The sequence below is a fragment of the Vombatus ursinus genome, unplaced genomic scaffold, assembly GCF_900497805.2.
Source record: "Vombatus ursinus unplaced genomic scaffold, bare-nosed wombat genome assembly UNPS02014784.1, whole genome shotgun sequence".
Lineage (NCBI taxonomy): Eukaryota > Metazoa > Chordata > Mammalia > Diprotodontia > Vombatidae > Vombatus > Vombatus ursinus.
Window position 1 is genome coordinate 8,362,113 of NW_020954562.1, and position 21,945 is coordinate 8,384,057.

A 21,945-nucleotide genomic window follows, 5' to 3' on the forward strand; every position below is an offset into this window, starting at 1 on the left:
AATTTGGAATTGGGAGGGACTTGGGTTCTGACTTTTGCCTCTGAAATTTATCTCTGTGACCACGGGTAATTCAATTCAATTTGACAAGCATTTATTAAGTTCCTACTTCCTGCCATGCTAAACACTGGGAATACAGAGACTAAATGAAAATGGTTCCTGACCTCAAGAAGCATACATTCTAAGGGGGGGGGAGGAGAGCATATGGGCATAGATACATACATATAGAATATGCACAGAGCCAATATAAAATCCTTTTGGGAAAGGGCAGTATCATCATTAGTAAGATCAAGAAAGACCTCTCAAAGAGGTTACACTTAGGATAAGCCTTTAATGGACATAGTGATTACAAGAGGCTGAGATGAGGAGGGAGGGCATACAAAGCATAGTCTGTGCAAATACATGGAGATAGTAGATTGAATATTGCCTGCAGTGAACATCAAATCGGTCAGTTTGTGCATGAGTTGGAAATGGAAAGTCAGCTTGGAAAGATAAGTTGGAGCCAGATTATGAAAAGTACTGGAATTCCAGAAGATTTTTTTTTTTTTAATATATCTGATGGGCATTAGAGAGCCCAGAAGCAAGCCTCTTGAGCAAGAGGGTAACATGGTCAGACCTATTCTGTAGAAATCAGATATCATTTGAGCAGCACTGCGGAGGACTACCTCTCAGAGTTTGTTTCCTTTTCTTATAAATTGGGTTTAATTAGAACTATACAACCTACCTTCGCAGGGTTATGGTAAGGATCCAGTAGGTATGTGTAACATACAAAAGTCCTGGGATTGGTAGTACCCCTCAGATACATGGTCCTGCTTCCAGCCTAGGTCTCATAGCTATCATCTGGGGAAGCAGCCCCTGTGGAGAAAGGGCTAGTCCTTCCCACCAACAATTGTCTCACATGGGATGGGGTAGGTGAGCCAGCTTGTCTGAAACAGCAAACAGAGCACCCCTAGGGAGAGCAAGCAGGCAGCCTGGGCTAGGGAAATCAAATCCCCCTCACCATCCTGGACATGATTTCCCTTTAGACTCAGATGGAGATAGCTTGGGACTCTGAACCCAAGAGCCTTAGGAAGAACTGTACTTCCAGTCCAGTGCCCATGGTCATTCTCCTGAAAACCAAATCCTGTGGATTGTGCAGCCTGACAAGCACTCCCACAGGTGCAACAGATACGGCTGCTGAAGACCTAAGTCGCTGACCCTGTCGAATATTCAGTGTCAGAAGTCTGGATGATTTTGAGATAATATCAGTGGAAGTGATGTTAAAGAGGAGACATTCTTACCTACTTTGCTGCTGCACCCTAACCCTGGGATCTTTCCATCTGACATGAGCTGAAACTTCCCATATGTGTTATCTCGCTCCTTGCCAGGGAGTAGACTGTCTTTCTGTTTGTGTCTGTGAAGCTTAGCACATTAAAAACACTTAATAAATGCATTATTAATTTTTCTTATTTTGTGAAATCTTAACGTGCTCTGTATCCATCTCCAGTTGTCCTGACTCTGGAGGAGAGAGTGAGGCTGATGACTTGCACAGCCCTGCCTCACTTAAATCCAATTCACTTGAAAGTCAAGACATCACCCTCCTGATGTCATTGGTCCTCTTCAAGAAGGAAGGACGAACAGCAATATCAATTATCAATGAGCATTATTGTCTCCAGTCTCTTGCACAGTGCTAAATACACTGTTAAGCATTTATTAATAGTGTATTGAATTTTAATCCCAAATATGCCCTGATTGAGTAGGTGGAGTATATTCCATGGCATTACTCATCTTCTCCTTGCTAACTGGATCAGTAGCAGTATTCCTAATCTTTGTTACTCGGTTCTGGGGCCAAAGCACCGTGTCATTAGGGCTAGCTGAAGACATGCTTTCGGAATCCCAAAAGGCATACAGAGAAGCTAGATTTTTCTGATTTTTCTGATTTTCTTATTCCCAACATCCAGCCTCAGAAATTTTGGTTCCTTTAAAGGTTTCTCTCAAAAGCCTGTCTCCTCCATAAAGCTTCTTTTGTTTTAAGGCTGGAAGTCAATATCAACGTTTGACTTTTTTTTGCCTTTTTTACCTCACTGAAGCATCTTTGAATGGTTAACTTCTGAATAATTTCAAGCTTCCAGTAACATGTCTGTTCACCTTATATGTTCAGTAATTCCACTCAAGCAGTCATTGAGCTTTATGCAATGTGCTACTATGCATTGGGAATATAATCAGATGGATCCATGATCTCATCACTTTAGATATTCTGTCTAGTAAGGTTAGTTACAACACATCCATGCTCTGAGGTGGGGGGGCATTGACAAAAATGAAGCAATAGCCCCCTCTACCCCCCAGCCTCAAGTCCTGCTTCATATTAGATGGTGATTGCATTGATATTGAGAGGATACCATGATTAATGGTCTGTGTAATCATGAAGACAATTCTAAATCATGATGAAAATTAGCAGTTTCAATTCTTGGAACTGTGCCCTACAGATCAAAATTTCCAGGTTAGATTAAATCATGGTGGCTTTATTTATTTATTTATTTGCTTTTTGGTGAGGCCATCGGAGTTAAGTGACTTGCCCGGGGTCACACAGCTAGTAAGTGTTAAGTGTCTGAGGTGGATTTGAATTCAGGTCCTCCTGACTCCAGGGCTGGTGCTCTATCCACGGCGCCACCTAGCTGCCCCAAGAATCTCTATTTTTAAGACAGTTTTTTACTATCTTACTCGATTACTTATTCCCTATTAAGAAACAATTTTGGATCTGTATATTCTTTGTTGCCCTCTTGGTACAGAAATTGTATCAGAGAGGTTGAGAAACTTATTTTGGGTCACTGAGAGGCTAGAGCAGAGGTGCCAGAACTCCCCAGTATAGCTGAACTGGATTAAAATGTAATTGAGAAATATTTAACAAGATAAATGAAAACATAGCACAAGCTAGGTGACGGTAATGTGTTTTCTAATTTGGTCTATATTGGTTTCAAACACATAGAAACAGGCTCCACTAAAGCACTGTATGTAAGGATCCCTGTGGGCCACAAATTGGCTGTTTTATTCTATCTTCTACACATTAATATTATCTGTGTTTTATTGTGTCTTTATTCATTTTGTCAAATATTTCCCGATTACATTTTGGTTTGGGCAGCATGTACAGAGGTACAAGAAACATATTAACATTCCCTCAGGGTCTTTTTTCAGGCCTTAATATGTTGGGGTGTCTGGCATTTATGAGATAGTTCAGTGAACAATTGTCCAGAGTTAAGCTAGGCCTTAACATATTTCGGGCCCCAGAGGAGCAAGAAGTGAGTTCAGCCCTGATCTTATAGAGCAGAGGTCGGCAAACTATGGCCCGTGGGTCAGATCTGGCCTGTTGCCTCTTTTTATACAGCCAGTGAACTGTGAATGGTATTCTCTTCCTGACTCCAACTCCAGGCCGCCAGCTGCCTACATAAAATGCAAATGAACATAGAATTGTAAAATACAAATAAAATTGCAAAACCATTATCTTCCTCTTGTACAGATAGAATGTTGGAATTAAATGTAGTTTAGGTCTCACCCTGTGAAGCTTGCTTAGTTGCTCGTGTTCTTAGAACTGTCAGTTTCCCAAGTATGTTGTATATTAACAGAGTTTAACCAAGTTTAACCAAGTATGTTGTATATTGATTTGACCTTCTTGGAGGAAAGAGCAAATTCAAAAGGGTGAGAGAAGAAATAGATGGAGGATGTAAAAATTTGGTCAAGGTGGTTATAAGATCAGCACAGTAACTAGGAATTTTTGTATCTGGAACCAGTGGCATGAAAGGTACCATTTAGGGATGTATATGTGTGTGTGTGTGTGTGTATAGGCTGTAGTCCCTTTGGGGGAGGTAGAGACAAGGGTACGCCGTAACATTATTTTTTGGGAGGTTACCTATCTGCCAGGTGCCCAACCCTTCTCCAACTAAGCCATTTGTCAGAATCCTGTTGTAGCTATTATTCTTGATTTTTGGGTACTGAGGTCAGTGGATCCTTCACACTTGGCATTTAAAGAGTCTGATTACAGCAGAATGGGGCTAGAGTTAGTAACCCTTAAATTAAACAAATGGTTTTGGGTAGGGGGAATGGCTGAAAGAGGACTTAAGCTAATTTACCTCCCTCCCCCCAAAAAAAAACACCTTAAAATATCATGTTACAATTGCAAAGGACCTTAGGCATCATCTTGTCTGACTCTTTAATTTTGCAGCCTCAGTGGCCTTCCAGTTACTCTTTAGAATTAATAAAGATTGAATAAGTGATGAGAAGAATAATAGAAGGTAGTATGAGGGGGAAGGAACTTGGACTGAAAGGCAAAGGTGGGGAAGAGTTGCATTTTTTAAAACATTTTTCTTTTTCTTGTTTTTTTTTTATATCACCCTGAGGGTAGCAGAATACTTGGCTTGAGGTAGGGAAGTCCTGGGCTCAAATCCATTAGACATTTATTAGATCATGATTGAGCAGTTCACTTCACTTCACTTGTCATTGCTTTGGTTTCCTTATCTGTAAAACAAAGGATTTTCACTTAATATTAATAATAACTAATAATAATTTGACCCAAGATCCTTTGTGATTCTCAATCTGTGATTCTGTAACTCCCCTTTTCCAATTTCATACAATCAGAATTAACTATTTTACCTTTTGTAAATTTAATTTGTAAATTGTAAATTTACCTTTTGTGATTGCTTGATGTTAGCAATTCTCTTCCAGCTATAACTATGAAAGGTACCTGACGTGGTTTTCTTCTAATTTTTTTTTTCTTTTATGGTCTGACCTTCAGTTTTCATGTTGAGTATCTCTTTTGAGCTTATTGTGGTATATGGTAGAAAATGTTGGTCTAAATCTAATTTCTGCCAGCCAGTTGAGTCAATAAGCATTTTCATAAGCACCTACTATGTGCGATACTGTTCTGGGGACCCACAGGGAGGCGAAATATAATCCCTGCTTCCAAGGAGCTCCCAGTCTGCTTTCCAGTTTTCCTTGCAGAGCTTGTCAGATAAGAAGTTCTTACCCCAATAAACTTGTCAGGTTGATCAAACATTGGGTTATTGAGGTCAAAGCCTTCTGATGCTCCCTTCAGTCTGCTCCAATAACCTACTTTACTTTTTATTTTTTTAACCAGGACCAAATATTTTTAGTGTTTACCTCTTTGTAGTATAATTTGATGACTACAGTTCTTAGTTATATTGTTTAAAGAAGGGGACATTGCCATAAAAGTGGGTGGTGTAATAATGGAAAGTTGTTATGTTTTCTAGTGTAACATAATGAATGTTTTATTACTTCCTCCTTCATTTTTCATTTGGGTATTTTGGGCAGTCATTGTTTTCAGTTTTTTTTTTAAAGCCTTCTCAGTCACTTGAAGTCACATTAAAACAAAACAAAACATGAGCTCTTGTTCTGAGACTTCTTGTGCTGTGATGTGAGAGGAGGCGTTGAGTTTCAGCCTCATCTTAGAGAAGGTGGGAGGACGGCAGCATTTGCTTTAGACCAGCATCTGTAATTTATGAATTTCCTCATCTGTAAAATGAGGGCTTTGGGCTAGATAGCCCTTCCAGCTGTAAATCCATGGTCCTCTGCCTATGGACTCCTCATCTGAAGTAGCTTTCAGTTGTATGTCTCTGCGGAAAAGAATCAATGTGGAGCTGCTGTTGGGAGTAAGGGAAAGGGAGGGAATAAGCATTTATTTAGCACCTTGTGTGTGCCAGGTACTGTGCTAAGTAAGCTCTTTACAAATATTTTCTCATTTGATTCTCACCACAACTCTGAGGTAGATGCTGTTATTACCATTTTATATTTGGAAAAGCTGAGGTGGACAGAGGTTAAGTGACTTGGCCAGGGTCATACAACTGGGACATGTCAGAGACCAGATTTGAAATCAGGTCTTGATCACTCGAGGCTTGGCACTCTGTGCCAGCTAGCTGTGATTGCTTTTCCAAGCTCAGTCATTTGTTGTTGTTGTTCAGTCACGTCCAATCCTTTGTGACCCCATTTGGGGTTTTCTTGGCAAAGATACTAGAGTGGTTTGCCATTTCCTTCTCTGCTCTCATTTGGCAGATGAGGAAACTGAGGCAAACAGGGTTAAGTGACTTGTCCAGGGTCACCCAGGTAGTAAGTGTCTGAGTCTGTATTTGAACTTAGCAAGAGGAGTCTTGCTCACTCCAGGGCCTGCATTCTCCCCATTCCACCACCTGGCTGGCCCTGCCTGGTGGGCTACCATTGTTGAAAACTCAAGGTTACTTTGCATTGATTAAAGGGTTATCAAGTAAAGTGCTCTGGTTGGCTGACTTGGAGCATTTTCTGTCCCCAGTAATGGAGTGTGTGTGTGTGTGTGTGTGTGTGTGTGTATTGTATACACACAACTCAGACTTTTCCTTGGTTTTCATGACAAAGAAAGCTCAGAGTCATGGGATTGAATAGAACACATAATAGAATCTCACCTTGGCATCATCTTCACTCCTGACCTTCATACCTGATTTTAAGGGACTGACTCGAGAGAGTTCTAAGTGATTACTTACAAGATATTTTCCATAGGAGACAGGTTTGTTCTTTGTAAAGCAGATAGATTATGTTTTCTTAAGCACTCGATTACTTTTCTTAAGCACACTTTCTGGTACATAGCAAATGCTTAATAAATGCGTGTGGACTGACTTATTCTCTATGTGGAAGGTCTCAGTGGTGCTCCATGTCTCTGGTAGAATAAATTTGCTAAAGACCTGGATTTGAATTGAGTATAAATCATGATTTTTTTTCTTCTTTTAGGTCTGTCTGTGGCCCAGAGGAAGTTTGCCCATTCACTAAGAGACTTCAAATTTGAGTTCATTGGTGATGCTGAGACTGATGATGAGCGATGTATAGGTATGTAAGAACAATAGGGGAAAGGTTAAATTGTGTATTAGTGTTAATTGGTATATATGATTCATTGATGTTTGATTAATGCAGTGGAACACTATTTTGCAATTAAAATTGAGAAGTATAAGGAATATAGGGAAATATAGAAAAAGCTGGATTAGATAATGTCTAATGGAAAAAGAGCAGAATTGGAAGATATGTCAGTTGTGTGAACTACAAACACATGAGAGGAAATATGAATGAGTCCTTACAGAAACAGAATAAAATAGAATTTGGGCTGTTTTGTGGTATCAGTTTCATTATTTAATTGTGAATAGTTGCAAAGTGAGAAGTTACTATTGAATAATGTCTGGAGAGGGAGTCTTAGAATCAGGAAGACCAAGGTTCCAGTCCTTTCTCTGACCCATAATGGCTTGATGACTCTGAGCCGATCATGGGCTCTTAGCAACTCTCTAAGGCTACTAAATTCTAGAGCACATCTCTATCTGTATTGGTAGGAGGGGTTCTCCTTATTAGGAGTTCCAATACCAATGAAGTCACAGGTCCAAAGCCCAGAAGAAAGTTACAAAATAAGTTTAATTGATCATATTGGTGTTCAGTTTTGCTTGCAAATATTAAGTGCTGACAAATGGTCTCGTTTTCCTTTCATAATTAAACTATCCACTTCTCTTTCCCTTTGCAGATGCTTCACTCCGAGAGTTTTCAAATTTCTTAAGGAATCTGGAAGAACAGAGAGAAATCATGGTGAGTTGGAGATGGGGAGTGATCAATCAGGATGCTCAGTGTTGGAGATTTGGGTTTCTGGATAGTTTTGATAGGAATAATTTGCTGTATTTTTTCATAGAGGTAGTATACCTATGTAGTGGGGAAAAACAAGAGAGATTTAGGTTCTGGTTTTGGAGGTTTGCCAGGAGTGACTTGCTGTGTGACTTGGGTCTCGTCACTTACCCTTTCTAGGGCTTTTCGTTGTCACCTGTAAAATCAGGGGGCCTGATGGAATGTTTTGTGAGGTCCGTCTGAGTCTTGTCAGTGATGGTCAAAGCTGCTGCTGAGACGTGACGCTCAAGTTAAGATTTTTTCCATCTGTCTTTCCTTCTTCTGTTGCTGAGGAGTTGTATGTTTTTATCCTGTTCTAATAGAATCACCTTAACTTACATTTATGTACCAATTCAAGGTTTACAATATGGTTTATTATTAAAAGTAATTATAAAGGGAATGGTGTGTGTGTGTGTGTGTGTGTATGTGTGTGTGTGTGTGTGATGCCTTTGCAAAGACTATAGATGTAATAGGTGGTTTTGTTCTTTGCCATTGAGGGAGAGGATAGACAAGGAATTTGTGTGGTAGAAGACTGGGGGAAAAAAAGGCTTCTTTGAAGAAGAACACTGGTGGTTCAGTGGGTGAAATGATGGGCCTGGAGTCAGGAAGACCTGAGGTCAAATCGGGCCTCAGATACTTAGTAGTTGTGTGACCGTGGGCAAGTCTCTTAATCCCATTTGTCTCAGTTTCCTCATCTGTAAAATGAGCTGGAGAAGGAAACGGCAAACCACTCCAGTAATTTTGCCTACAAAATCCCAAATGAAGTCACAAAGACTGAACAACAACAGCAACAACAAAAGAACATTGGATTTGGAGTCACAGGGCCTGGATTCAAATCCTGGCTCTACCATTCACTACCTGTTTAATCTTGGACAAGTTGTTCCACATTTCTGGGCTAGTTTTTTAATATGTGAGGGTCCTTCCACCCTAACTCAATGACCTTATGATCTTGAGTTTCCAAAGGAATAGGAGGCACATATCCTTGGTGAATCCTTAGATATTTGGCTCTATTACAAGATTGTTTTACCCTTTTTTAATTAATCAGCAACCTCTACTATCTTCCAGGTACTCTGTAAGTGTCAGGGATGCAAAAGACAAAAATGAGAGTGTCTGTCCTCAAGGATCTTACATTCTATTTGGAGAAAGAACATGTGCACATACAATTATAAGGATAGGGATATGGATTGGACCTGTGGATTTCCTTGGTATAGGGAATTCTTGGTGGGGACACTCTCTTTACCAATGCAGGTTGCACTTCTGCAATTTATAGTCTAAGTGAGCTGCTTATGGCATTTAGAGATTAAGTAAGTAGACATGCCCAGGATCACACAGATAGTGTGTGTCAGATATGGGATTTAGATCCTTGTCTTCCATGCTCAGGACAAGCTCTGTAGCCCCTATCCTATGCTGCCTCTCAAAATATATTCAAGATAATTTTTTGGGGGGAGGGAAGGTACTTACAAGGAAGGATCAGAAAAGACTTCGTATAGAAGGTGTTTGAGTTGAGCTTTAAGGAAACAAGGGATTCTGAGAGGCGGAGATGATGAGGAAGGGCATGCCAGGCCAGAGGGGCAGCTTGGCCAAAGGCCTAGAGGCTAGAGAGGAAGCATCAATGGTGAGGAACGAACAGTAGGAAGGCCAGTTTGACTGGACTGGAGAGTGCATGACGGGACTAATATCTAACTTAGACGAGATCATTTGGAGCTGGATTGTGAAGGGCTTCACATTTCAAACAGAATTTTGCTTTTTTTTTTTTAATTGTATATGGAGTCACTGATCTGAGGAATGAAGTGGTTAGACCTGTATTTTAGGAAAATAATTTTGGCAACCATGTGGAGGATAAATTGGAATAGGGAGAGACTTAAGGCAAGGGAACCAATCAGGAGGGTCTTCTGATCTCTCTGGTGAGAGATTGCAGCCTGAAGGTAGGGTGTGGTTGGGGAGAGAGTAGAGAAGAGACCAGTATGTTATTACTGCTTTTTGAGTTGGTGAAAGCGAATGGTTAGGAACCAGAATGAAGTGTAGAATTCCAATTGGTGCATGTGTATTTTATTAGTTAATGTGTATCTTCTTAGTTAATCTCCAGTTCCTTTCTTAGAAACTTGGACACACGAAAAATGAAAAGCTAAATCGCGGGTTCTTTGGCTGTGCAGAAATACTGTTCTGCTATTGTCTTCCTTGGCTTTACCCGTCTTTTATTTTTATGTTTCTTGAAGTGACTGCATTAGGTTAAGAAATTAGAATGGGAAGAACAAGCCTGTAGGGTTACTTCTGGTCTATCTGATATGGCCAGATGGATGGAGTTATTGTTAGCTTATGTACCTATTTACATTTTGGCTACGAAGGTTGCTGGCCTGGTTTGCTGACTTTGAGACATCTGGGTGAGAGGTTCAGGGATTTAGCTGCAGAAATGGTGTGACGCATTGGAAAATGGTGCCTATACGATGTTGTGAGCTTCTAGAGAGGGGTGGCACAACCTATGTGAGGCTCATGGTCATAGAGTTCAAAGGGACCTCAAAGGTTATCTAGGCCAACATGTACCTTAAGCATCCATTCCAGACAGGTCAACATCAGTTTACACACTGTGTGTGTGTGTGTGTGTGTGTGTGTGTGTGTGTGTGTGTGTGTGTGCGCGCGCGCGCGCGCACGCGCGCCCTAGCAACCAGAGGGGGGAGGGGAAATCAGGAAAGACTTCATGTAGAAGGTGATGTTTCAACTAAGTTTTCCTAGGGATTCTAGTAGGTGGAGATGAGGAGGGAGGACATTCTAGGAATGGTGGGGAAAACTTGTGCAAAAACATGGAGATGGGAGATTTGTGACAGGGTCACATGTCTGGTAAGTGTCTAAAGTCACATTTGAATTCGGGTCTTGCTAACTCCAGATCCAGCTGTCCATGCACTTCACTATCTGTGCTTTTAAGTAGGAGTGTCCAGCAAAAGATGTTTAGACAGAGAGGAAGAAGATAAGAGAATTATAGCATGAAGGTCAAGGGAGAAGAGGGTCCAGAAGAAGGAGGTGGTCAGCTCAAAGACTTCAGATGTCAAAGAGGATAAAGGCTGAGAAAAGGCAGTTCAGTAATGATTCTTCTCATGGAATTTGCTTTTAGTGGCATCATAAACAAAAACTACTGTCTTATGAAGCTTGCTTCCTCCCCACCTCCGAGCCACCATGATAACATTACAATCCCAGACCACGCTTATTTTTCTGTTTCGACAACTTTCCACTAAATTTCCATTGTTTGTTTCTGCAAATCATCGGCATTTGATTAATGCCGAAAAGACCTTGTACTCCCCATAGCCGAGATCAATTTTCAACTTTTGATAGGGCGATAAAACACCAAGGAGTATGCAAAATACCATATAACATAAATGTTGATCAGCAAGCATTGATGAAGCATCAGTGCTCGCTTCTTGAGATAAAAGTACAAGGGAAGGGAAACAACCTCTCCTCTCCAGGATCTCACATTCTCTTAGTGGAGACAACATGGACATATATAACTGTATGCAGAAGAAAGAGAAAATAAATGCAAGGTAGACAAAAGAAATGCCCATTATATAAAAGTCCCAAATCTCCCATCTCCGTGTCTTTGCCAGATTTCGTCGAAGGGAAGTAGTGGGTGAGGTTAGTCGTACAAGAGTACATACTGTACTTTTGAACTTGGGCAACAGTCCAGGAATGTAAGGACTTCCAAAATAGTGCTCTGGTGATTCGGATGCTATTTTAAAAGTCCTTCATTGGGTATTCCTCTACCCTCTTTCCTATGGCTATTTTTTTTCCCTGCTGAAAAGATTTTTGAACGTTTTTGATGAGCTATTTCTGGGATATGGCAAATAATGATGCTTGCCTGGGAATCATGAAGCTGGAAATTCCTAGGCATTTATTTAGGGGCGGGGGAAGGGCAGCAAACAGGAGAAAAAAAAGTGTCAGGAGAGAGAAATAGACTTGAAATGCTCATGTCCTTCTGCACACACTATCGTTTCCTACCTCTTACCCTTTTTTCCTCACCTTCCCCAAATCCCTCCATAACCAGAATATAGAAGCAGCCACCTGAGGACTGGACAGTGGCTTGCCCGCTTTCTAACATAAGGTTCAGGCTTCATGATCCTTTGGAGAATGTATTCTCTCGATTTTCCAGAAATTCTTTCCCTCCTCCAAACCCTCCTACCCAATATCAAGGCTGCCCTTGGCCTTCACTTAATATAATTAATTGATTAATATTTGCTGGTATTAAACATTCTAGGAATCCACACAGTAGTAGCCCCTTGCCATTTTTGCTGGTTGCCCCCTGGAACCTGGAATTCTCTTTTCTTATCTCTGTCTCCTGGTCTCTCTGGCTTCATTCAAGTCCCAGGTAAAATCCCATCTTCTGTAAAACTTTCTTCCTGATTCCCCTTAATGCTAATGCCTTCCCTCTGCTAATTTAGACTATTTTAGGGGGACTCTCTTTTTAGGCTATTTTTCTGTATCTGTATCTTGTTTACAGGTTGTCTGTCCCATTAGTGTCTCTGTTTCTATAAAGATCATAGGTCTGGAGCTGGAAAGGACCTCAGAGACCATTTTTATTTTACAGCTGAGGAAACTGAGGCCTGCAGAGGTTAAGTGACTTGTCTAAAGTGATGTAGGAAGTAAGCATTACAATGCCCACTATGTGCTAGGCATTGTACCAAGGAATTTTACAAATATCTCATTTGGTGAGGTAGGTGCTATTATGATCTCTGTTTTACAGATGGAGAAACTGAGGCAGATAAGTGACTTTGCCCAGGTTTATACAGCTAGTAATGCTAACATCTAAATAGCACTTTATAATATCTCATTTGAGCCTTACAACAACTCTGAGAGGGAGGTGCTGTTATTATCCCCATTTTGCAGATGAGAAAAATGAGGCAGAGGTTAAGTGACTTTCCCAGGGCCACACAGCTGGTAGGTGTTTGAGGTTGAATTTGAATTTGGGTCTCCATAATTCCAGGCCCATTGCTTTATCCACTGCCCATTTAGCTTCCTCGAAAGGGCAATGATTGTCAAATTTTCCCAAGTTTTTAAATCTTATTTTTTTTGTCTCTCCCCACCCCCAGACACCTCTCTCTTACTTCCAGAATGTTGAAAGATATTTCTTTAAAAAATGAAAGCAAACTTTAAAAGTTTATTTGTACATTTTGGAATTTTATACTATTATTTAATATAATGAAAGATAGCTAGGGTAATCCAAAATAGTAGCCCATGTGTATATGATGCTTTAAGATTTGCAAAGTGTTTTATTTACATTAACTCCTTGGCTCTTTAGAACAACTCTGAATAATAATAATAATAACAATAGCATTTATATAGTGCTTACCATATGCTAAGCACTTTATATTCTCTCATCAATGAGATATTATAATAATAAAATATGTAATATAATAATACAATGTATAATAATATTATTGTGGTTTTACAGATGAAGATATTAAAGCCGAGAGAAATTAATTGATTTGCCAAGGGTTACATAGCTAGTAAGTAGTATGTGACAGGCATCATTTAAACATATGTATTCTTGGCTGCAAAGCAGGTGCTCTGGTCACCATGTGTAATGATTACTTTGTGGCTGACTTTGTTAACTTTAAGATGCACCCTTTGAAATTTCCTGTGCCTTTAAATTCAGCAGTGACTCTTGGATAATTACAAGGTAGAAATTTCTTTTAATCCTTGAAAGGTTTTAGCTGTTCTTTCTAAAGGGGCTTGTGTTTGTGAGGTCGTGATTATTTATTAAATCTACTTGCATAGGGCTCTGTTTGTGCCTCTAATTTGTTTAGTGTCTGTCAAATTTAAGTCTCCAGTTATGTTAAAGGATCATACTTTTCCCACAAGTGTGAATTTCCATGTGGTGTGAAGCATATGTGTGAGCCTACATAGAATTGAATGAAAGCATCACTTTTGGATGGATCATATGATTGTAATCTGGAAAGGCCCTTAGAGGATCATCTAATCCAACCCTTCCTAATACAGAGGAGGAAACTGAGGCCTAGAGAGAAGAGACGCCAAGGTCAGATATGGCGCAAGACTAGACTTCCAATCCAGCAGTCTCACCATTGCACTATGCAGGTACCCCCCTGCTTCTTCAATGGATCTGTTTTTCAATTATTTTTTCTTCAATTAAGAAACATTTTCTTTTCCTCCAACCTCTCATCCTTAAGAGAAAATAAAATAAAATCAAAACCCTATTACAAGCAAAACATTGGAGGGGCCACTAGCAAATGGGCATGTTAACACACTAAGGTGTATGAATTTGTCCATCCATTCTGGAAAGCAATTTCTAATTACTCCCTCAAAGGTACTAAAACTGGGCATGTTACCAAAACTAATTAGTTTAGTTTTGTCTAGTAGTTAGTTAATGTGTTTTCTTTAGTAGTGTGTTAACCACTAGGGTTACTAAAAAATATCAGAGGAAGAGGGAAAGGACTTATATGCTGAAAAATAATTATTCCAGTTCTTTTTGTAGTTGCAAGGAACTAGATTTTAGGAGGATATTCATCAATTGGGAAATGGTATGTGAATGTCATGGAATGCTATCGTGCAGAAGAAATGATGAAAGGAATGGTTTCAGAGAGACGTGAAAAGCCATGTAAAAAAATTGAGTGAAAGGAGCAGAAACAGAACAGAGTATGTACAATAACAATTTAAAGACAACCACCTTTTGAACAAGTTAAGAACACTGATCAATACAATACATCAATACAATGCTATGATTACCGAGGACCAGTGATGAGACACACTGCTCATCTTTTAACAGAGAAGGGATAGACTCGGGTTGCAGAATTTATATATATTTAATATATTTTTATATAATTTGTATAATATATAATTTATATAATATATAGACACATGTAAGTATGTGTGTATATACATACATACGCACACACATATATATATACATACATATACACACATATCTGATATATATGTATATGGACATGACCAATGAGAAATATATTTTGCTTGACTTTGAATGTTTGTTAGAAGGGTGGTTATTTGGGGAAATGAGATGGAGAGAAAACAAATTAAATTTGAAAAATCTTTGAAGTTAGCTGGAACACAAGATGTATTTTCACCAGTATTGTAACTGGTGACTATATTCCCTGTATAGTCAATAAAAGATTTATGAACTTTACCCAGGACACTTCATGTCTTAGCCTTTGCACTGGGTGTTTCCCATGACTGGAATGTCTTCCTCCTCAGTTCTGCCTCTTGGAATCCGTTGTTTCCTTCAAAACAAATTAGAGCAGTTTTGGTTTGTTTGTTTTTGGTAATGGGGAGCCGTGTTGAATTTTTTTCAGCAGTTTTTCATATTTTATATTGAGTTGTTATTGACTTAAATGTCCACCAACCATAAATGGAGACTTTTCCTTTTTTGAACTGACACTTAAATTGTGATAAAATAGTTTTTCTATTAAAAATTTAGATACTGTTTTTTTTTGGGGGGGAGGGTAATGTTTTTGCAACTGTTTAATAAAATCGCCCACATTTTGGAACAGTGCCCAAAGGGCTATAAAAGTATGCATACCCTTTGACCCAACAATACCATTACTAGGTCTGTATCCCAAAGAGATAATAAAAAAGGGAAATGGACCCATAAAAACATTTATAGCAGCTCTTTTTGTGATGATCAAGAATTGGAAATCGAGGGAATGCCCATCAGTTGGGGAATGGCTGAACAAGTTGTGGTATATTAATGTAATGGAATACCGTTGTCCCATAAGAAATGATGAGCAGGCAGATTTCAGAAAAACCTGGAAAGACTTGCATGAACTGATGCTGAGTGCAGTGCGCGAAACCAGGAGAACCTTGTGCACAGTAACAGCAACATTGTAAGACGACTGAAGAGCGAGGCTGTTTTCAGCAATGTAGTGATCTAAGACAATTCTAAAAGACTCATGATGGAAAATGACATCCACATCTAGAGAAAGAACTATGGAATCTGAATGAAGATCAAAGCATACCATTTTCTCTCTCTCTCTCTCTCTCTCTCTCTCTCTCTCTCTCTTTTTTCTTTCTTGTGGTTTTTCTCTTTTGTTCTGATTCTTCTTTCACAACATGACTAATATGGAAAATTGCAGGCCATCTTGGAGAGGGGGAAGGAGAGGGAGGAGGAAATACTTAGAACTAAAAAATCTTATAAAAGTGAATGTTGAAAGCTAAAAATAAATAAATAAATAAATAAATTGGGAAAAAAGAAAAAGAAAAAATCATCTATCAACAACCCCATGTTACCGTCAACTTGATAGGGTGACCAGTAGGTTAAGTTAGCCTCTGACATCCTACTGGACAGACAGACAACTTCTTGCCTGGGGCCTACCCTCCTGTGGTGCTTCGAGTTCATGTTGTCGCTAGGCTTCCAAGGACCCTTCACCCACTTCTGTCATCACTTCAGTAACTCATAAGTTTCCTCCTGGTATTGAAACTTGCCTTTCCTGTTTTTCATTCTCTCAGGGCCTTTTTCTCTGGGCCTTCCAAGTTAACTAATCTGTCAGATTTATCTGTACTAGTGGGACAGAGAAGAGATCTTCCTTGTCTCCCAGCTGACATGCAGCATAAAACCATGTAGAAGAAATTGAATAGATTATACATTCCTTTGCTCCACCTGAGGCCCAGCCGTACTGACCTTAGTATTTCTCATAAATACAGCTTCTCTTCCGTCCTCCGTACCTATTCACTGACTGTCCCCTGTGCATGAAAACGCTTCACCTCATCACTGAGAATTTCTGGTTTGTTCAGGTGTAACCTTTTACATGAAACCTTTTCTGCTTTTCCAAGTTGCTACTGCCTTCTCCCCAAAATCATCTTGTATCTCTTTTCTGTATATCTCTACATGGTGTCTGAAAAAGCTGCAGTGCAGTTTTAAGCTTCAAATGGCACTAAGAGTTTTGGGACACACATTGTTCTCCCTTTCTGACCCTCCACCTCCAGGCTTCTTGAGGACACAGGGGGAGTGGTCCTTGCGTCCCCCATGCCTAACACGATGTCTGGCGAGGAATAGGAGCTTAATAAACACTTGCTGGTTGATTGATACGAGATTATAGGAGGTGGAAGACTTGAGGATTAGATGGGTAGGGATGTAACTGTACTAAGCACTTAGCACAGTGCTAAGGACATAGTGGGTACTTAATAAATGCTTAGACAGTGGTATCTGGTGCCAGGCTGCCTTGTGTTTATGTCTGTGTGTATGTATTGACTCTATGCTGTATACATTTTTAGAGATAATTGTTATTTTTCCATTAGAATGTAAGCTTATTGGATATAGGGACTGTTGAATTCACTGCACGGAAATTCCCCCAGTGCCTAGCCCAGTGCCTGGCACTTGTTGTTGTTTGTTGTCTTTCAGTCATTTCCGATTCCTTGTGGCCCCTTTTGGAATTTTCTTTTTTAAAATTTATTTATGTATTTTTACTTTTCAACATTCACTTCCATGAGATTTTGAGTTCCAAATTTTCTCATCTCTCCCCTCCCCCCACCCTAAAATGATGTGCAGTCTGATATAGGCTTTACTTATACATTCATATTGAACCTATTTTCGCATTAGTCATGTTGTAAAGAAGAATTAGAACCAATAGGAGAAACCACAAGAAAGAAGAAACAAAAAAAAAAAAAAAAGAAAAAAGAGATCAAATAATGTGCTTGGATCTATTTTGAGATTCCATAGTTCTTTTTGTGGATGTGGACAGCATTTTCCATCATGAGTCCTTTGGAGTTGTCTTGGATCTTTGTATGGCTGAGAGGAGATGAGTCTGTCAAAGCTAGTCATGGCACATTGTGGCTGTTACCGTATACAATGTTCTCCTGGTTCTGCTCATTTCACTCAGCATCAGTTCATGTAAGTCTTTCTAGGTTTTTCTGAAGTCTACCTGCTCATCATTTGTTATGGAACAATAGTATTCCATCACATTCATATACTGTATCTTGTTTAGCAATTTTCCAACTGAGGGGCATCCCCTCAATTTCCAGTTCTTGGCCACAACAAAAAGTTGCTATAAACATTTTTGTACATATGAGCCCTTTTCCCATTTTTATGATCTCTTTGGGATACAACCCTGGAAGTGGTATTGCTGGGTCAAAAGGTATGTACATTTTTGCAGTCCTTTAGGCATAGTTCCAAATTGCTCCCTTTTGGAGTTTTCTTGGCAAAGACACTGGAGTGGTTTGCCATTTCCTTCTCCAACATACTTTATAGATATGGAAACTGAAGCAGATAGAGATTAAGTGATCTTCCCAGGGTAACACAGCTAGGAAGTATCAGAGGCTGGATTTGAACTTGGGTCTTCCTGATTCCAGGTCCATTGCTGCTCCATGTCATTTAACTATGTGTAGTGATATTTATATTACCTTCCTAACTGGGTTATTATGAGAGAATCTCATAAATCTGAAAGTGCCTATATAAATATATTTCACCTATATGTGTGTGTATGTGTGTATATACATATATATGTATATGTGTGTGTAAGGGTAGACCTGGTATTTCTTTGGTATAGGGAATTCCCAGATGAAGAAAATCCCTCTTCCAGTGCAAAATGGCAACTTTTTTTTCTTTCAATTTATGGTCCTGGAGAATTGCCAAGAGCTCTTAGATGTTAATTGACTTACTCAGGGTTATGAAGCTGGTAAGCATCCAAGATGGGACATAGTTTAGTAGGGCGTGTAAGAGGTGTAATTCAGAGTTGTAAATAATAAAGGGATTTGAATTACAAAACAAAAGATGAGGTGCAGGGGGAAGTTTGTTAGTTATTGGAGAGATGATAGGACACTTCTTGAAAGAGGTGGCCTTTGAATTGGACTTTAAAGGTTTGGTTAAAATTTAGCAAGTGAAGACAGGGAGGCCGTTCCAGGCATACCTGGGGAGGAAGGCTGGGAAGCCTATGAAAAAAGCTATAGAGGGGGCAGCTAGGTGGTACAGTGGACAGAGCACAGGCCCTGGAGTCAGGAAGCCCTGAGTTCCAATGTGGCCTCAGACACAGGCTGTGTGACCCTGGGCAAGTCACTTAACCACATATGCCTAAAAAAAAAAAGAAAAGAAAAGAAAAGAAAAACTATAGATGCTAGAGGACTAATTTTGTGTTCAGGCTGTAGAATTTTACTCAAGCATGGCATATGTTGAGGGCAATACTAGGAACTGAGGCTGGAAAGACCAGATGACTCCTGATTGGGTAGGCCTTTGAATGCCAAGAAGAGAGGAGTTAGAACTTAATTTGGTGTTAGGGAACTGCTGAGGATATTTAAATGGAGAAAAGACTGATTGGGGTGGAGAGATTATTCTGACATCTCTATGAAAAATATATTAAAAGTAGGCAAGAGTGAAGCATTTTTTTTTTTAAGGCCATTGGGGTTAAGTGACTTGCCCAGGGTCACACAGCTAGTAAGTGTCAAGTGTTTGGTCTGAGGCCGGATTTGAACTCAGGTCCTCCTGACTTCAGGGCCGGGGCTGTATCCACTGTGCCACCTAGCTGCCCCTAAGTGAAGCATTTGTTTATCAGAACCCATGTGGGGTAAATTCCAATTTTTAGAAGGAACGCAGTTTTCAAAAAACAAGTTTTGCGTGTGTGTGTGTGTGTGTGTGTATGGTGTGGAGATAATATCTACAACTGATTAACAGAGCAAGGTGGCTGCCTCCTTTTTCTTATTTCTGTATGTAAACACTGTTTAGCTAGCTCCTCCTTCACAGAAGGATTTGGAGATGTGTATTTGATAGTTAGGCAAAGTTGTCTTTTATAATTGTTTAGCTTGGGAACCTAGATTTTTCAGTCAATAGTGATTTATTGTGTACCTACTATATATACATATGTGGTAGGGTCTAATTTCCATATTTCTCTTTTAATCTAAAATGAAATATATACTCTAATAATAATAAATACAACATAATATAGTATAATAAATATAATTTATATAGCGCTATTAAAACACTTGACAAATAATATCTCATTTTCCCTTCACAGTCCTTACATTTCACCAGTATTACTCCCATTTTACAATAAGGAAATTGAGGAGATACATGTTTAAATGTCTTTCCCAGGGTTGCATAGCTAATAAGTATTTGAGGTTCAGACTTGAACTTGGGTCCTCGCTGCAGGCCCGTCTACCATCCCACCTAGCTGCCTTTCTAGTGACTTCTCACTCCACTGCAATTTTATTTAATTATTTAACCCTTTTTCTCCCCATACTCTTAAATTGTTATTCATTTTTAATAGTAGAAATCCAAGTTAAGTAAGCAGAATGTAATAGAAAAAAGAACTTCCCCCCCCTTAGTTAAATTTTAAAGCTGAAGAATCAGGTTGATATAATTGAAAGGATACTAGATTGACATGGAGACTGAAAAACTCGGATGCAATTCTAATTCCAGCAGATATAAGCTTTATAACTATGGGAAAGTCTTAAGTCTCTTTGAGCCTCAGGCTCCTTCCCTGTAAAATGGGAGAAATAATACTTATATCATTCATCCACTTTGTCACAGCGTAGTGGATAGTGCCCTTAGAATCAGGAATACCTGAGTTCAAGTGCTACCTTTGATGCATACTGACTTTGTGTCCATGAGCAAGTGGCTTAACCTGTGTGTTCCAGGTTGTTCTCTCAAGAGCAGGTGCCAACCTGCATTGATAGAGGGAGTTTCCTCATTGGGAGTTCCTAGTATAGACCAATAAAAACTTAAGTCTGGTTAAAAAAAAAGTTACCTACTTCAAAGGATTGTTGTGAACAGAGTGTTTTGTTAACTCATGTCTAGAGTTAAGACTTCTAAGTAATGATAATAGTAGGTCTGATAATAATAAATAGCTGAGGAGTCATGTATTAAAATTCTTAATGTTTCCAAAGCTTTAAAGAGGTTGAGAATATGATAGAATTTAATCTATAGCTATGGGATTTTTTTCTTCTGTGTGTGTGTGTGTGTGTATCTCTTTCTCTCTTTCTCTGTTCTTTACTTGGCAAACATTATCTAAGATGAGTGTTCCCGCAATATATATATTATGTAAGGTTGTACATGCAAATCTTTATTATGCATAGCACACATTTTAAGAGAATATTATAAATTAAATGGTTATATTCAAAGTTGTCCTTGTCTTTCACCTTATGAACTTTCTGTTCTCTTCTGTGCATTTAAAAAAAAATGCTATGATAACCTTTTTTTTTCCCCTTTTTGGGAGAACATCCCTCTTTCTAGTCTCTGGCTTTCTCACTCCCACCCCCGACATTTTTTCCCATGGAAATTTCAAGGGTCTGACCTAGCCCTTTAAGAGTACAGTTTATGGCCCTGTTCTCCATAAGGCTTGAATAAATCCCAAGGTTCTAGTGACAAATATGTACGTACCAAGAATGGAATCTATGTCCTTTGGGAAGCTTGACCAGGCTTCATGTCTTGGGATAGATACACTTTGAAAGTCTAGCACTACTTCTACTGGGTTAGTTAAATTATATTTTGATTTCAGAATTACTTTAGGGCAGAGTCCAGAGTTAGCACAGCTTTTCAGAACATTTTTCTGAGAGTTAGGACGTAAACCAAAGTTCAGGCAGGGGGAGACCAGGCACTAGAATATGGTGACTGATCATGAACCATGACCATTACTTTTGGAGAGGGAGAAGGATGGAATGGAAATAGGCCTGGATTTGGTGTTTGAGATTCTACATTTACATTCTAGTTTTGGGAAGGCCATTTAACTTTTGAGGGCCTCAGTTTCTTCACTGGTAAAATGAAGAACAATTCTAATTCTAGTTTCTTCTAGCTCCAAATAAATTCTTTCAAGTCACAGATTAGAAGATCAGAACATACTACTAAGACCTCACATTCTGGGGCCACTGGAATGAAAACCAGAAGTGGGCTTTCCATTAAATGAGGTGATGGTCTGAATCAGAGAGAGAGAGAAGATGTATTATTCATTGACTAAATATATTTAGGACCAAATTCTCCAGCAATAAATTTTGCACTTCTTATATTGGATGACATTAAGACTCTAAGGTTTCATCAAAAACTTCTTTGCTGATATTTATGGGAAATAGGCACATTTTTAAATCTTAAATTTAGATGTTAAACTCTAGTTTATTTGGTTTTTGCAAAATGGATTAGCACTTATGTATTATGTTAAAGCTAAACATAATCTAACAGTGGAATTTCTTTATCCTTCTCCTCTAAGGGGCTCTATCCTCCCCTAAATTCACTATGCTTCTTTTCATATTAATCATGGGAAAATTGTTGTTATTGAGACATTTTTCAGTCATGTCCAACTCTCCGTGACCCCATTTGGGGTTTTCTTGGCAAAGATACTGGAGTGGTTTGCCATTTCCTTCTCC

At 39.2% G+C, this 21,945-nt stretch overlaps 1 protein-coding gene across 1 annotated transcript in view; it reads left to right on the forward strand.

The window, feature by feature from the left end:
• Positions 1-21,945, forward strand: part of ARHGAP10 (Rho GTPase activating protein 10) — a 381,695-nt gene that overhangs the window by 96,962 nt on the left and 262,788 nt on the right. Inside the window, exons 2-3 of the mRNA XM_027866797.1 lie at positions 6,742-6,837; positions 7,514-7,575. Coding sequence (XP_027722598.1) covers positions 6,742-6,837; positions 7,514-7,575 — 158 coding nt within the window. The remainder of the gene's footprint in view (positions 1-6,741; positions 6,838-7,513; positions 7,576-21,945) is intronic.